This window comes from Pelophylax lessonae, assembly GCF_965119305.1.
Source record: "Pelophylax lessonae genome assembly, chromosome: 12".
In the NCBI taxonomy this organism is placed as follows: Eukaryota; Metazoa; Chordata; class Amphibia; order Anura; family Ranidae; genus Pelophylax; species Pelophylax lessonae.
The window spans coordinates 133,427,991-133,445,086 of record NC_138779.1 but is presented as its reverse complement, the minus strand read 5'-3'; the positions used below and the strand labels follow the sequence as shown (position 1 = coordinate 133,445,086).

Below are 17,096 nucleotides of genomic sequence, written 5' to 3'. Positions count from 1 at the left end.
CCCTGTCCTAAAAAAAACTTCAGACGAAAAAAGAATTAAGTTTTCCAACGCATAGAAGGCACCATATGTGGTAGGTGATGCCCACTACTCTTCCATCCATTTCTCAATGATACCTGGTAACAATAGGAAGGAGCCATTCTAGACAATATTTTTTCCCATCCCAAATGATAGAAACAGTCCTGCAGCTCTCAAAAGTAGTGACGTTTTCAGTAGATTAAATTTTGCTGAACAGCACGGCTGCATTACCAAAGACATTATTAATGTGCATGCTTGCTCTTTTTATTCCTTCCCAGATATTGCAGTATGCATTTAAATAAACATCAACCTCTCCACCCTGGTCTCCTTTCAAGGCTGTTGGAACATGGCACCTCGCTACATATCTTGTGGCAATGCCCCAAGGCTACCCGATTTTGGGTCTGTGTGTATAATGTGGTCAGCCCTGACCAACCTATTACGGAATCCCTGTGAAGTACTGCTGCATTGACCAGACCTTTCCAAACACAAACAAAATCTAGCAGTTTGTTTCTTGCTGCAAGGCAAATGTTGGCTAAAGCGTGGAAATAATCATCATTTTTGCAGAGGACAACTGTGAATAATGGGCAATATGGTGCACCAGATGCTTAACAACACTCACTTTCTAAGGTTAAAGGCTCCATGATTAAGTTATAAAAACCACATTCAAAACCTTTACCGCTCTCTCCTCTCATTCTAATATACTGTACGCCCCAGTACATTAGGGAAGCCGTGCGTCTGGCCTGACTCCTCAATCCTTCCCTTGCCCCTTGCATAAACCAAATCTCTTCCTCTACTCTTGTCCCTCACTCTTTCCTCTTTTACCAATTTTCTTCTTTTCTTTTCATTTCCTTTTTTCCTCCTACCTCCCTTTTTCCCTCGTTCCACCCGTTGTGTATACCTATATGATAAGACCCTCATCTTTCAGCATACAGTACATCCAGAAAGTATTCACAGCGCTGAATGTTTTTCACAATTTATGTTACAGCCTTATTCCAAAATGGATTAAATGTGTTATTTTCCTCAAAATTCTACAAAACCATACCCAATAATGACAACGTAAAAATAGTTTGTTTAAAATCTTTGCAAATTTATAAAAAAAAAAATCAATGTACATAAGTATTCACAGCCCTTGCTCCATACTTGATTGAAGCACCTTTGGCACCAATTACAGCCTTTTTAACCACTTCCAGTCCCCCGGGGTATTTACTTCGGTACTTTGACGTCCTCTTTCACATAAAAGTGGTCTCAGCGGCAGATTCGCCGCAAGATCACTTTTATGGGCGGCGGGAGAGGTGCCCCCTGCCGATTCTCAGTCGTTTTCTCTGCTCACTGGAGCCGTCGGTAGCGGGGGAGCGATCTGGTCCATGTCCCAAGCAGGAAGTCGAGTGAGGGCAAGATGGCCCCCCACTCGACTCTATGGCCTTGGAGGACAGCAGCAATGTTATACATCCCTTTCTCCCAATGGCCTTAAGGGGGCCCATTTTTTTTTTGATTTTTACGGGTAGATGTGAGATCTTTTTGACAGAAGCGAACGCAAGTCACACCCACATTTGTAAATGGTGTTCAAACCACAGGTGAGGTATCGCCGCGATTGTTGGAACGAGAGCAATAATTCTAGTACTATACCTCCTCTGTAACTCTAAACTGGTAACCTGTAGAAATTTTTAAAACGTCGCCTATGGAGATTTAAGTACCAATGTTTGTCGCCATTCCACGAGCGTGCGCAATTTTGAAGCATGACATGTGGAGTATCTATTTACTCGGCGTAATATTATCTTTCACATTATAGAAAAAAAACTGGGCTAACTTTACTGTTTTCTCATTTTTTAATTAAAAAAAAAAAAAAATTGCATTTGAAAGACTGCTGCGCAAATATGGTGTGACAAAGTACTGCAACCATCTCCATTTTATTCTCCAGGGTCTCTGCTTATATATATATATATATATATATATATATATATATATATATATATATATATATATATATTTTATCTTTGGGTGTTATAAATAATTTTCTACTGCCTATGGGCAGTCCCGGGGGGGGGGGGGGTATACACCCACTCTCAGCTATAGGCACTCGTCTTTCTTCCGACACTGCTTGTAAAAAAACTAACTCCACCGAGGGGTGGGTGCTGTGACCGTCAATGAACATCAGAGAAATGGATTTTACAGTAAGTCAAAAGTCCCATTTTCTCTTTTGTTCATTGACAGACATAGCTCCTGATTCTTCTTAACCATTGGGATGTCCCAAAGCAGTGATAAACAGTAGGGGTGGGAAAAAAGCAGGAAAAAAAAAATCAAGGCTAACCATAGCCAACCAGGAAAAAGAGCTCAACCATAAACAACTGGAGCTCACCTGAAAAAAACAATACACCCTCAAAGAGGACCAGGTCCTTTAAACAGCAGCAAGCAAACCTTGCGGCCAAATGAAGCATCCGCAGATGCCAACACATCCACTTTATAAAAACTTTGTAAAAGTGTGCACCGACGACCAGGTGGCCGCCTTGCAAACCTGCGTCACCGACGTTTGATGACGGGAAGCCAAGGAGACATAATCGCCCAAGTAGAGTGCTCCGTGACAGGGAAAGGAGGAACCTAACCCCTGATGCAATAGGCCTAAACCGCCATCTGTCTGTTCCATCTGGATGTATCGCAGAAGAAGCGGACAACCCTTTGCGAGGTCTGTCCGTGAGCACAAATAGTCTGACTTCCTGAAAGACTCCATAGCTGCCAGGTACACCCTAATTGCCCGGACCACATCCAAGGTATGCAAGGCAATATCTCTTGGATGTTTAGCCTGGGACACTGGGAAGGCAACGCTATGTCTTCATTCAAATGACAGTCAGAGACCACCTTAGGAAGGAATAATGGACAGAGAGGTGAAGCACCACCTTATCCGTGTGAATCAACATAAGGTGAACGACAGGATAACGCAGCCAGTTCCAACACCCTGCGCGTAGAGGTGATAGTCACCAAAAAAGGTCACCTTCTGGGGTAGCGCAAGCCGGGAAACCTCCCCGATATTTTCAGGGAGGCTTCTGTAGAGCTGAAAGCACCACATTAAGATCCCAGGGCAGCAATAGAGCCTGCACTGAAGGAACAAAATGTCGGACACCCTGAAGAAAGGGAGTGGGCCAAAGGTCGTTGGGAAAAAAACGCCAAAACCGATACCTGGCCCTTGATGCTACTCAAGGCCAATTTCTGTTCAACCCCCTGTTGAAGGTAGGTTAAGATCCGATCCACCGGATGAACTCCAAGAGACTCACACCACGCAATGCATGTCTTCAATGTACGATGACAGATCTTCCTAAAAGTAGATTTCCTAGCTTTCAACAACGTAGGAACCTCCATCCTTCAGCACCTGGCATTCATCAGCCAAGCCAGCAAAACCAGCGACTGTAAAGCAGGATGGAAGATCGGTTCTTGGGACAGCAGATCCTCCCTGAGAGGAAGTCCCCAAGGAGCATCGCCGACCAACCGTACCAGATCGGCGTACCAAAACCAGCGAGGTCAGTCTAAATGGAATCCCTTCTGCTTTGATCCTCCACAGGAGGCATGGCAGAAATTTGAGAGGGCTGGAACGAAATCGGTCAGCCCACCTTGGAACAGGGGCTACTTACTGAGCCGCCAGGACACTACTTGTGCCCCCTTGGTGATTGAGATAGACCAAGGCTGGGGCATTGTCCAAATGAATCGTACTAGACATCCCTAAAGACGAATTGTCCAATGAGCCAGAAAAAGTTTGACCATGGCCAAAATTTTTGTGGGCGCCCAACCGCTTGGATGCGAGCCACAGCATAGCCGACCACCCAGGGGCAGCGGAGGGGAGGGCGGATGCCCAAATGGGAGGCAGTGGCTTCAGCCACCCTCACAGGGCTGTCTCATGTCGTTTCCGACTAGTAGGCCGCAAACCTATGGCCTAAACCTTTGGCCGGATCCGGCCGCGTGAGGCGCGTACCTGCGGATGCTAAACCCGTTGTGCACCAGGAAAAATCTGGTCAGCAGCAGCCCCCCTTAAGAGCATGTGGCAACAGCCAGCTCATAACCTCACCCAGGGTGGGGGGGTGCAAAAGACCCACAGTACCCACTGAAATTTTTTTTGGAGGGGCTGGGGGGAAGGAGGGGAATCCGGGGGTCCCACCATCCCAGCGAGGGGCCCATGTCCACCCCAAAACCCTCCAGGGGTAGAGGGGGACAGCTAGTTACCATACCAGAAACAGGGTGGGCACCGCTCCTGACAGACCAAAGCTCCATCGTAATGTGGGTGCTGTCAGGCCAGGAGTAACACGCTGCGACTCAGGCAAAGGCCAGGTCATATGCATCCTCACGAGACATTTAACTCGCAGGCCATCACCCATCCAGTAGCGCTATGTCGTGGCCAACCTAGCGCGGAGCTGCGGTCTACATGCGCTCGCTGGCCAGACTGGGGGGGACCCTCTGGATCTAGATACTCCAGTCCATCGCCCAGTCTGGCAATTGATTGTAGATTCTCACAGGAACAAAATAAAGATAGGAAAAAATTCCATTTAAAAGGAAAAAAAATTGCCAGGACCAGAGATCCCAGCAAGGAACTAGGTCCTTACTCCTGACTAGGCAGAAAAACTGGATTTTTGGCTTACCGTAAAATCCTTTTCTCTCAAGTTAATTGAAGGACGCAGTCCTCTGATCCATATCAGTAGGGTTATACTGCCCCCTACAGGAGTAGGACACTAGGCAGAAAAAAAGATCTGGCTACGCCTATGGGCAGTCCCGAAGGGTACACCCCCTCTCTTCCTGCATAGGATGTCAGTTTTGTATCAAAGCAGTGTCAGAAAAGTAACACCAACCCAACTCAAAAAAGAGGGGCGGGTACTGTGTCCGTTAATGAACTTAAGAGAAAAGGATTTTACAGTAAGTAAAAAATCCAGTTTTCTCTATCGTTCTTTGACAGACCCAGTCCTCTGATCCATATCAGTAGGGACATCCCAAAGCAGTGCCATAAAATGAGGGGTGGGAACAGCAGAAAAGAACAAGTCCCCAACGCTAAACATAGCCAACCAGGCAACATAGACTCATCAGAACAAAAGATGAGGGCCACATGAAACAGTAAACACCCTCAAGGAAGGCCGAAAGCCCCCCAGACAGCAGCTAGCAAAACTTTGCGGCCAAAAGAGGCACATCCACCTTATAAAATTTGGTAAAGGTGTGAACAGACGACCAGGTCTTGCAACCTGAAGCACAGACGCCTGTATGGCGAGTAGAAGGTGCCAAAACAGGGAAAGGTAGGACCTGACCCTTAATTGAATAATCCTTCACCACCGTCTGTTTCCAGATGGATTGGACAGTCGCAGCACCCTGTGCCAGGGCCATCCGTGAGTACAGAGAGCAAACCTGACTCACGAAAAGTCGCCAAGTGCCCCTCAAGTGCCCGAACTATATCCAGTATGCAATGTACATTCCTCAGGATGTTTAGGCTTAGGACACAAAGACAGTAATACAATGTCCTCGTTCAAGTGAACACTAGAAACCACCTTCGGAGGGAAGGACGGATCCGGACGAAGTACCGCTTGTCTCCATGAACCATCTACATAAAAAAATACTTTTTATGCCAGGACCAAAGATCCCAGCAAGGAACTAGGTCCTTACTCCTGACTAGGCAGATTAACACTGACATCCTATGCAAGAAGAGAGTGGGTTGTTCCCTCCGGGACTGCCAATAGGCGTAGCCCGAACTTTTTTTTCTGCCTAGTGTCCTACTCCTGTAGGGGGCAGTATAACCCAATGGTTAAGAAGAATCAGGAGCTGCGTCCGTCAATGAATGAAAGAGAAACATACCCACAGCACGATGCTGCCACCACCACCACCACCATGCTTCACTGTAGGGATGTATTGGTGAGGTGATGAGCAGTGCCTGGTTTCTTCCAGACATGATATGATGCTTGCCATTTCGGCCAAAGAGTTCAATCTTTGATTTATCAGAGCAGAGAATTTTGTTTCTCATGGTCTGAGAGTCCTCCAGGTGCTATTTGACAAACTCCAGACGGGCAGTCGTGCTTTTTACTGAGGAGTGGCTTCTGTCTGGCCACTCTACCATACAGGCCTGATTGGTGGAGTGCTGCAGAGATGGTTGTTCTTCTGGAAGGTTCTCCTCTCTCCACAGAGAAATACCATACAGGCCTGATTGGTGGAGTGCTGCAGAGATGGTTGTTCTTCTGGAAGGTTCTCCTCTCTCCACAGAGAAATGCTGGAGCTCTGTCAGTGACCATTTGGGTTCTTGGTCACTTCCCTGATTAAGGCCCTTCTCCCCTGATCGCACAGTTTGGCTGGGCGGCACGCTCTAGGAATAGTCCTGGTGGTTCCGAATTTCTTCCATTTATGCATGATGGAGGCCACTGTGCTCATTGGTACCTGCAGAAATGTTTCTGTACCCTTCCCCAGATCTGTGCCTCAATACAATTCTGTCTTGGAGGTCTACAGACGATTCATTGTTTGGTTTGTGCTCTGACATGCACTGTTAACTGTGGGACCTTATATAGATGTAGGTGTGTGTCTTTCCAAATCATGTCCAAGAAAACTGAATTTATCACAGGTGGACTCCAACCAAGTTGTAGAAACATCTCAATCATCTCAAATGATCAGAGGAAACAGGATGCACCTGAACTCCATTTCGAGTGTCATGGCAAAGGTTGTGAATATTTATGTACATGTGATTCTTTCATGTTTAATACATTTCTAAAGATTTCAAACAAACTTCTTTCATGTTGCCATTACTGGGTATTGGTTATAGAATGTTGAGAAAAATAATGAATTTAATTCATTTTGGAATAAGAACGTAACTTAACAAAATGTGAAAAAAGTAAAAGCGCTGTGAATACTTTCCAGATTCACTGTACCAATACGGCAACAGATAAAATACCTCTTCTTGCTAAATTCAGCAACTTTCGCTTTGCTAACCAACACGTGAAAACTATTTTGGTACTTAACATACTCAATGTTCTTCTTATACATGTATTCATATATAGACACTGTTTCAGGCTAGGTATACCTTCTTGAAAATTGTTTAAAATTTCAATAAAATCTTTGTGAAATAAATATCAGCCTCTCAGAATGAAGAACTAAGCCAGGCATAGTCAACATGCTGTATGAAACAAGGCTGCAGATTCATTTCTCCTACAATTGCATCACAGCCTGAACCTTTTATCAATGAATTTGTGCTGCACCATCTAGCCAAAAATGCTGCTATGACCCACCACCTCCTTTGCTCAGGCAGGCTACAAGTGCTGACATTTGCACCCCAGTAGCATCGCACTTTGTGACATTTACAGGCGACTTGGCGACGTATATTTCTTAGACATTTACAGGCAGCATGTGACAGTTCCCTGCACAGGTACGACACTTACCCACAGACATGAGATGACAGTCACCTGATCTGGTTATTTTTGGATTAATCAGTTAACAATATTATGTCTATGGGATGCACACTTAACCACTCCTTGGGAGGAACAATTGGCTGGGTAGGGTTAGAAATCCTACCCCGAACATTAATTGCTCTTCTCACGATATATCACTGCCCCTATATGTTCTGTGCCATTCCCCTCTCCAAAGAGAGAAGTGGAGCTTGTACATTTTATGCACCAATCTAGTGCTTCTCAAGTTTAAAAGCTCTCAGATCCTGCACAAATGTCTGACCACACTTGGAAAGGTTTAGGCGTCTTTACAACCGGACCACTAGTAAAAGCAAGGTAAGAGCAGCACTTAGAGGGCATCTAGTGGTTAGTTGCAAACAAAGGTCAGCTAAGGGATCCTGTGCAAGAGCAATTTTTCTGGCCCTCCTCATTATTTACTACCAAAATACAATGATTCTTAAGCAAATGGGCTCCCAAATCCTAGAGGGCCCTTGTGCAGCTGTATAGTCTGCACCAATGGTCCTTTGTCCTCTCTTCATCTGTACAAAATTGGAATATGTCTGTTTTTACAGTAAGGGTGAAAGAGTAAATAGAGATAGTGAATATGCTAATATATCACCAGATGACATCAGTATTGCTGGTGCTACCTATGGCAACCCTGCTGCCTTATACCATGTGGCTTATGCATAAATCAAGCCCTGTCTTCAAGGTCTAAGGGTCTAAATGAAAATCTATAAGCTATGAGATGGGTAGACTTGTCTGATCAAACATGAGCCTATGTCTTTGATCTTCCCCCTTCATGCATGTATTTGAGGAGATCAGTCATCACTGACTGCGGGCCTCAGGAGCAGCAAGTATCCACTTAGCCTGGATCTGAATATTCCTATCACTATCAGTCTGTGTCTGCCTGCTGCTGTAAGGCACCAAACATTGCTGGATAAACCGGTCTATGACAGCTCACTCTTCACAGGCAATGGGAGGAGATGCATTCTGACATCTCTTGTTACCTGAATGGTATGTAAATGAATTCCTGCACTAATAATGGCCAAAGATTAAACAGGGCAGGCACACACTGAAATAACTGCATGTGCAAGTCCCTATCCATAAAATGCTTTCTTTGGGCCTAGCCTACATATGATGTAAAGCAGCAATTATTAAACACACATAACGTGATTTTTATAATAATTTTGAGAAAAAGAATGTGGAGATGGCAACAACAGAATTCCATTCCTAGCTGTCATCTTTCTATTGTCTATTTCACATCACGACTTACAACAAGAGATCATGTTGTTAACAGACATTGTTGTACAGTGCTGCAGCAAGTAAAACTGAACGATTGCCTTGCCTTGAAACACTACTATTACAATACAGTACACAAGCTCTATGAACATGTAAAATGACAAAGATGTAGAAACAGCCAAAGGAATGGGATAAAACAGAAGATGAACAACAAAATATAGAAAGGATGTAAACCTCTTGTTCATTCAGACCCGACATCTCAGCAAGTGGCTCGAGAGCGATAGATAAGATTCCATCAACCTGAGCAAGAGGACAGCAGGGAGGTAGAAAGAAGAAAAGAAAAACACAGAAATGTTAGGAACAGCAGCTGTTGACAAAGAATGAAAAGCATCCCAGGCCTGCCAACTAGACATAACGTGTAGATGCAGTAACTCCATATTTAACAGAACTTCATTGCTGGATGTTTGAGCACAGATTACTGGTACCTTGGGTGATCCAGGAGTCACTGTAATACGGAACAGAAACATGGAGCCCACTATTCCAGCCATCATTGAGAGAAGTAAAAAATGACGCGGGTTACCATGGCTCTTTAACCCTACCTATAAAAAAAAGACATTAGTAAAAAAAAAAAAGAGAAAGAATATAAAAACAACAATGCCATACATACATCAGCTCATGTTACATGACATGCTCATGACAGCAACTGGATTAAAATTTGTACATTAAATTAAGTAAATACCTTTCTTATGTTTAAGCAAATTTATTTTTTGGTCATTAACACGATATGCAGAGTGTTGTGTAGCGGTCTTATTATAAGAAATGGTTTCCCTAAACAGACTATCTTGTACCCACATTCGTAATTGACAGTCCCTTGGCTTCAGTACAAACTATGGTATGAAATCAACCAGGATTTATCTTGGCCCACCACCTTTACACTCTTCAAGACATAATAATACATGGCAAATAACAGATTGTGTTTAAAGAGAATAACAAAAAAAATGGATTTTTGTAAGAACCTACCGTAAAATCAATTTCTCTGATGTTCATTGACAGATACAATTCCTTATCTTCTTGACCATTGGGGTATACTGCCCCCTACAGGGGTAGGACACTAGGCAGGAAAAAGATTGACTACGCCTATGGGGCAGCCCCAGGGAGTATACTCCCACTCAGCTTTCTTCTGACACTGCTTGTAACTAAACTAACTCCACAGAGGGGTGGGTGCTGTGTCCATCAATGAACATTAGAGAAATGGATTTTACGGTAAGTCAAAAATTCTATTTTCTCTTTCGTTCATTGATGGACACAGCTCCTTAAGCTCCATGTTACCATCCCAATGGTCAAGAAGATAACTATAAACAAATGGAGCTCACCTGAAAAAACAATACACCCTCAAAGAGGACCAGGTCCTCTGAACAGCAGCCTGCAAAATCTTGCGGGCAAAAATAGCATCCGCAGATGCCAACACATTCACCTTATAAAACTTTGTGAAAGTGTGCCCAGACAACCAGGTGGCCACCTTCCAAAACTGCATCACTGACGCCTAATGACGGAAGGCCCAGGAGGCACTAAGCGCCCAAGTAGACTGCACCTGCACAGGGAAAGGAGGAACCCGATCTCTAATTGATTAGGCCTGAATCACCGTTTGTCTGATCCCTCTGGAAATAGTCGCAGCATAAGTGGCCAACTCTTTTTGAGGTCCATCCGTGAGTACAAATAGTGAGTCTGACTTCCTAAAAGACTCCATAGCTGCCAGGTACATCCTAAACCACCAGGTTAGGTAAACTACAAGACAATGCCGCCAGCTCCGACACCCTGCGCAGCATGAATAGCCACCTTCTGGGACAACCTAAGCAAGGAAATCTTCCACATATTTCTTAAGGGAGGTTTCTGGATAACTGATAACCAAATTCAGGTCCCACGGCAGCAATGGAGACCGCACTGGAGGAGCAAAGTGTTGAACTCCCTGGATAAAGGTACCCACCAAGGAATGTGTGGCCAATGGACGTTGAAAGAAAATCCGCCAACCAAAAACTGCGACCGAAACATGGCCCTTAATGGTACTCAAGCCCAGGCACTGCTCAACCCCCTGTTGGAGAAAAGCCAAGATCCAAGCCATCGAAAAGGAGTGAGGGTGAACCCCAAGAGACACCACGCAACGTATGTCTTCCAAGTACGATGGTAGATCTTCCTAAAGGTAGATTTTTCTAGCCTTTAACAGCGTAGGAATCACCAATTCAGACAAACCTCCTTCCTTCAGCACCTGGCTTTCAACAGCCAAGCCATTACAGCCAGCAACTGTAAAGCAGGATGGAATATTGGCCTTTGGTCTTGGCAGATGTTTGAGGGAGCGAAGGCATAAATCAGAAGATACTGACTCCAAGGAGCCACTAATGCATCTGCGGCATCAGCCAGAGGATCCCAAGAACGTGCCACAAACCTCTGTACCTTCCTAGGAATATGTACAGCAGAGAGGGCTGGAACGAATTAGTCTGCCCACCTTAGAACACCGGCTACTTCCCGAACCGCCATGACACTCCTTGGTGATTGACATAGACCACGGCCGTGGCATTGTCCGATTGAATTCGTACCGGATACCCCTGAAGACGAATTGTCCAATGATCCAAAGTCTCGGAGTTCTAGTACATAAATACAGGACTCCTCTAGAGTCCAGACCCCCTGAGCACAATCTGTGCCGAGGATGCCTCCACACCCGGACAGGCTGGCATCTGTGGTGACAACCGTCCAGTACAGGGGAAGAAAGGATTTTCCCTGTCAAAGTGCCGGAGAACAAAGCCACCTCTATAGACCGTGGATTCTTGTCCCATTTCACCTTTCTCTTTCTGCAGAAATCTCGTGTGGAACTGTGCAAACGGAACTGCATCAAAAGGGTAGACACCATCAGACCTAGCACCCACATGCAAGCCCGGAGGGATGACCATCTGCTTGACAACAGAAGCTGAATTGCCTCCTGCAATGTCTGCCTTAGCCAGGGTGTTTCTTCCTCTTGAAAAACTCCAGAGTCCAGAGTCAGACCCATATAGTCCAGTTTTGTGGACGGAACCAGAGCAGACTTCTGAAGGTTCACAAAACCAACCGAACTCCCTCAGAGTTCACAGGGTAATCTCCAAATTGTCAGAGCAGGAGGAGGCTCCACTCGCAGAAGATGATCGTCCAGGTACCCGCATACCGCGATCCCCTGCTGACACAACAATGCTAGCACTGGGGCCAACACTTTTGTGAAGACCCAAGGAGCGGAGGCGAGACCAAGGAGTAACGCCACAAACTGCAGTAGGCGAGGAGCATTATCAAAGTGGAAGAAATTCCCCTGATGTAGGGATGCCACTAACGTGCGTATGGACACCATTCGGAACTTCTGTACCCGCACAAAGCAGTTTTGCACCTTGAGGTCCAGAATTGGACGTACTTTGCCTTCCTTCCTGAGATCTGTAAAGAAGTTTGAGTAAAACCCCTGAAAACGTTCCAAAGTCGGAACTGGAACAATCACCTCTTGAAGTAACAAGTCTTGCACTGCCTCAAAGAGACCCCATAAGCGATCTGGGGACAAGTGCAGGTTGCAAGGGAAGAATCTGGGATTTAATACACAAACAGAAAAATTGGGAAAACAATTCTCCACTAATTCCACTAACCAGAACGGATTTTTTTTTTTTACCCAGAAATAATGCACTGTTAGGGGGGTGGATTAAAAATAAGAAAGCACAATTAAAAGACATAATGAGTGGGGGGAGGCTATGCACGTTACAAGAGTTGAGATATAAAAAAGACATTTTGTTAATTAACAAAATAAGATATTACCAGTTGAGACACTTTATAAACACACCACCTCAACCTATAAGGTCAAGTGAAAATGTATTGCCATTTGAAAAGCTAATAGTTACACAGAAGGCACCCAGACACGGTATCTCCCAGGTCTATAGGATATTCACTAGGGTCACTAACCCAGAGAAGCCACCCTACTTTACGGAAATGGAAGATGGAACTGGGAGCAATCTGGAGTTAACAAAAAAAAGTGAAAATACTTAAACTAGCAGATGGGACAGCAACTGATGTAAATACAAAATAATTCAATTAATTGTAATGTGATTTTTTGCGATGGTTTTTTGTGAATCAACTATTTTGTATATTGGAAAACTAATAAAATTCAAATTATAAAAAAGAAAAAAAGGAAGGGAAGAACCCTTTCGGAGGATAAGAACGAAACTCGATCTTATAGCCAGACCGAATGACTTCATGGACCCACTTGACCTGTACCAGGGAGGTCCACGGATACGGAAACCAATTGAAGACATCCCCCACCCCAGATACGGGTGTGGGCATCCCTCAATGCAGAGGAAGCCTTGTCCACAGGTCTGGAAAAGCCAGCTCGTGGCTTGCCAGACCAGGTCCATTTGGAACCTCCGGTGGAGGCCCTGAAGGGCTTTGATCCCTTGTCTTGAGACCCTGCGGGGCAAAAAGGCCTCTTATGAGCCGAGAAGGATGGACCACGTCTACGACGGGGCTCCTTACCCTTGGTAGCCTGCGGAAAAAGAGTACTCTTCCCCCCTGTGAGACCCTTAATGATGTCATCCAAGGAAGCTCCAAACAAATGATCCCCTACAAGGGGGAGATCAGATAAGGCCTTCTTAGAAGTCTGGTCTGCAGACCAGTATTTCAGCCAGATACTAAATATGCCAAAGGACCACTGCTGATACATACAGCCTAAAAAATCAAAGAAGCCGCATCCAAAAAGGCATCACAGATAAACTGTAGCCCCTGGACCAACTGATCTGCCAGCTCCGCAAAGGCAGGGGGAAGTTGTTTCCCCTCCAGGTCCCGTCATAAAAGTTTAGCCTTCTAGGTCAGAGTTTGTGACACCAGGGCATAAGTAAATACCGGCCTAAGTGCTGAAACAGCCACAGTGAACATATGGTGGGCCAGAGCCTCTGCCCACCTATCAGCCGGATCTTTAAAGGCCAGGGACTCCTTAACAAAAATTAGGGTAGCTTTATTTAACCTGGAAACCGGTGAGTCCACTACAGATCATCCAGGGAATCCTCACAAGGATACCGCATAGCAAAACGTTTAGGGACCACAAGAGTGCGTTTTGGACAACCCCACTGTTTTGTGAGAATGTTGTCAAAGTGGAAAAGGGAAACACCCACACCACTTTGGAGGGTCTGTGGGTGCCAAAAGGGACCGGCGCCTTCGATGCAGCATCAGCCCATGAGCGATTAGAGAAGCAGAGGAATCATCTTCACTCAGGGTGCGTGGACGCAGACCATAGTAGGGTGATTCAGGATCTGATGAGACAAATGAAGCAGGGGAGTGCGAGGGGCGTTGTATACTAAGCTCACCTAGAAAAGTAACAATCAAGGGACAGCCACCGACTGCGATCCCGCAAAATGGACACTGACAAAGGGGCCACGAATGGACCACCTACTGGATCCCGCAAAAAAACAGGGGGGGGGGTCATCCTCCAAGCCCCTCCATACAGGCCCGCATAATAGGAAGTAGCCCCCTTAAAAGGGGTCCGCCCTCTGCGATGCGGACTTGCAGACAGGGTACCCTGATGGGCCTAGCAGCGCTAAAAAGGGGCAGGTGTCCTACACAATAATGCCAGCATGGCTGTCATCAAAAAAATAAACCGCCCCCACAGTGCCACCCCTCCAAGGGAGGCGCCAAGCTGGCTGCATAGTCTAGTAGGCCACAAGCCGTGGCCTATATTTTTGTGGAGACCCAGCCGCAAGTGCATGGATCACAGACAGGCAGGGGGCTTCAGCTAACCTCACTGGGGCCATCCCCCAACGGAGGATGAACATCTTTTCTTTAGCTCTGTTGCATTAAAGACTAACCTAAATTTGCTAGCACCTTTTTCTTACTCTTCAAAAGGTTTTCTTCAATCAAAACACTTCTCTACAATGTGTGACTGCAGTTATTTAGTGTGACCATCCTCAGCCTGGTTTTTCGAAGTGCTGTGGCCGAGACATGCTAGTTTGGACAATGCAGGTGTAGTTTAACCATCAGGCACTCAGTGATTATTGGGCATTCAGTTATGCGCTTTCCAGACTTTAAGGTGCGGCTACTGTGTACCTAGCTTAAAACCTTTAATCCAAACAAGCAAATTGAAGATTAGATCTGAGAAGCCAAACAAGGAATTGGAAATTACTGAAGACATGATGGGGAAAGCAAATCATTAAGAAAGCCTAATGATTTCTGAAAGAAATCCAATGCACAAAGTTCTTACTTTTGCCACTGCTCTGTCAGACAGCAATCCTGCTAAGATACTGCCGATAAGACCTCCAATCTCTAGAGCACTCATGTAGGAACTACCTGCAGGAGACATAAAAAAATAATACACCAATAATATTAAAAACATTATACAGAAAAAATATACCAGAGTTCCTGAAAAGGCTGTGCAACAAACCTCTTTTTTAGATATGTCCTTTCTATGAATTGATTAGCGTGTTTAGGATGTACAGGTATTCATTGTATACATCCTTTGAAGGCTGATATACGTTTTAAAAACTTTAAAAATTCTGGTAACCATTTCAAGTCTGTGATGTCTATTAGAATTTTTATTGGGCATGTAGGGCTCCATTACACTACTGGGGTAGAATGCAATAAAACACATGCAGTCTGCTGCACGTTTATTGGGTCTAAAATTGAAAAAGTAAAAGAAAAAAAAAAAAAAAAAAAGCTACCGTTTTCTATGAACAGCATTTAACCACTTTTGGACTGCTCACCGCATATATTCTGCAGCAGGGCAGCCCGGCTACACAACATCACGTATAGGTGCGTGATTTCTGTGCAGGAGGTCTCGGGAGCACGCTCCCGCTGTGTTTAGACACATCGGGAGCCAATCAGCAGGTCTGGCAGCCACGATGGGCGCAGGCCACCCACGATTGTGCAGGATAATGACAGAACGGCCGTCCACCTAAGTAAACAAGGTAGACAGCTGTTCTGTCACAGAGGAAGAGTGAGATCTTGCATTTCAGCCAAGCTGAAACACAGATATCTATTTTTCTCTAGCACATCCATCCCCCACACAGTTAGAAAAGCACTCCCTAGGAGCACACTTAACCCCTTGATCACCCCTAGTGTGAACCCCTTCCCTGCCAGTGTCATTTATACAGTAACAGTGCATTTTTTTTAGCACTGATCACTGTATTGGTGTCACTGGTCCCTAAAAAGTGTCACTTAGTGTCAGATTTGTCCGCCGCAATGTCAAAGTCCCCCTAAAAATCGCTGATCACTGCCATTACTAGGAAAAACAATAAAAAAAATAAAAATGCCACAAATCTATCCCATAGTTTGTAGACGCTACAACTTTTGTGCAAACCAATAAAAATACACTTATTAGGATTGTTTTTTTACCAAAAATATGTAGCAGAATACATATTGGCCTAAATTGATGAAAACATTTGATTTTTTACATTTTTTTAAGGGAATGTTTCTATAGCAGAAAGTAAAAAATATATATATTTTTTCAAAATTGTTGGTCTTTTTTTGTTTATAGCGCAAAAAATAACCGCAGAGGTGATCAAATACCACCAAAAGAAAGCTCTATTTGTGGGGGGAAAAAAAGGACATGAATTTTATTTGGGTACACGTCGCCTGTCTTGCAATTGCCAGTTAAAGCAACGCAGTGCCATATCGCAAAAAATGGCCTGGCCATTAAGGGGGTAAAACCTTCCGGACCTGAAGTGGTTAAACAAGAGTGGCTACAACGCATGGTCTTAGCAGTCAGGGTGGGAAGGCAAAATTGGGGTTTTTGGCATTAGCATGGAGAGGAGCAACAAGGGGCTGACCCTGTATAAGGGAGATGTCATATTGTGTCAGCGGGGTCTATCTGAGACAAGTCACTCTTTATAGGGTTAAGCTAGTACTTAACCGCTTGCCGACCGCCGCAAGTAGATATACTGCGGCGGTCAGCCCCGGCCAGGCAAAGTGACGTATATATACGTCACTAGCCTGTGACCGGTTTGTGAGCCAATAGCGGGCGAGCGCGCGCCCGCCCGCCGCGGCTCGTTCACGGAGGAGTCCGCGCGTGTGACCGGCAGACCCGCTGTCCACCGGTCACACTACGATCGTCGGTAGAGCGGGAGAAAGGCGGGCGGCTTATGTAAACAAGCCGCCTGTCATTCTCCCCTGTGTAAAAATGGAGATCAGACGGTTCTACTATGTAGAACCGTTGATCTCTGTTTTTGCAATAGGAGACATGTCCCATCACAGTTAGAAACACGCCCCTAGGACACACTTAACCCCTCCCTCTCCAATACAGTTAACCCCTTCCCTGCCAGTGTCATTTTTACAGTAACAGTGCATATGTATAGCACTGATTACTGCAGTAATGTCACTGGTAACCCCAAAAGTGTCAAAAATGTCAGTCAAGCGTCCGATCTGTCCGCCGCAATGTCGCAGTCCCGCAAAAAAAAAAAATCGCAGATCGCCGCCATT

General features: G+C 45.2%; 1 protein-coding gene across 2 annotated transcripts in view; it reads right to left on the bottom strand.

Moving 5' to 3' along the window:
• Positions 1-17,096, bottom strand: part of SLC37A4 (solute carrier family 37 member 4) — a 66,452-nt gene that overhangs the window by 8,699 nt on the left and 40,657 nt on the right. The window contains exons 6-8 of one of the 2 annotated variants that reach the window (XM_082274465.1): positions 14,884-14,969; positions 9,125-9,238; positions 8,874-8,939 (exon numbers count right to left, since the gene is read on the bottom strand). In XM_082274465.1, the coding sequence (XP_082130591.1) occupies positions 8,874-8,939; positions 9,125-9,238; positions 14,884-14,969 (266 nt within the window). The remainder of the gene's footprint in view (positions 1-8,873; positions 8,940-9,124; positions 9,239-14,883; positions 14,970-17,096) is intronic. The other variant, XM_082274466.1, reaches the window with a different exon arrangement.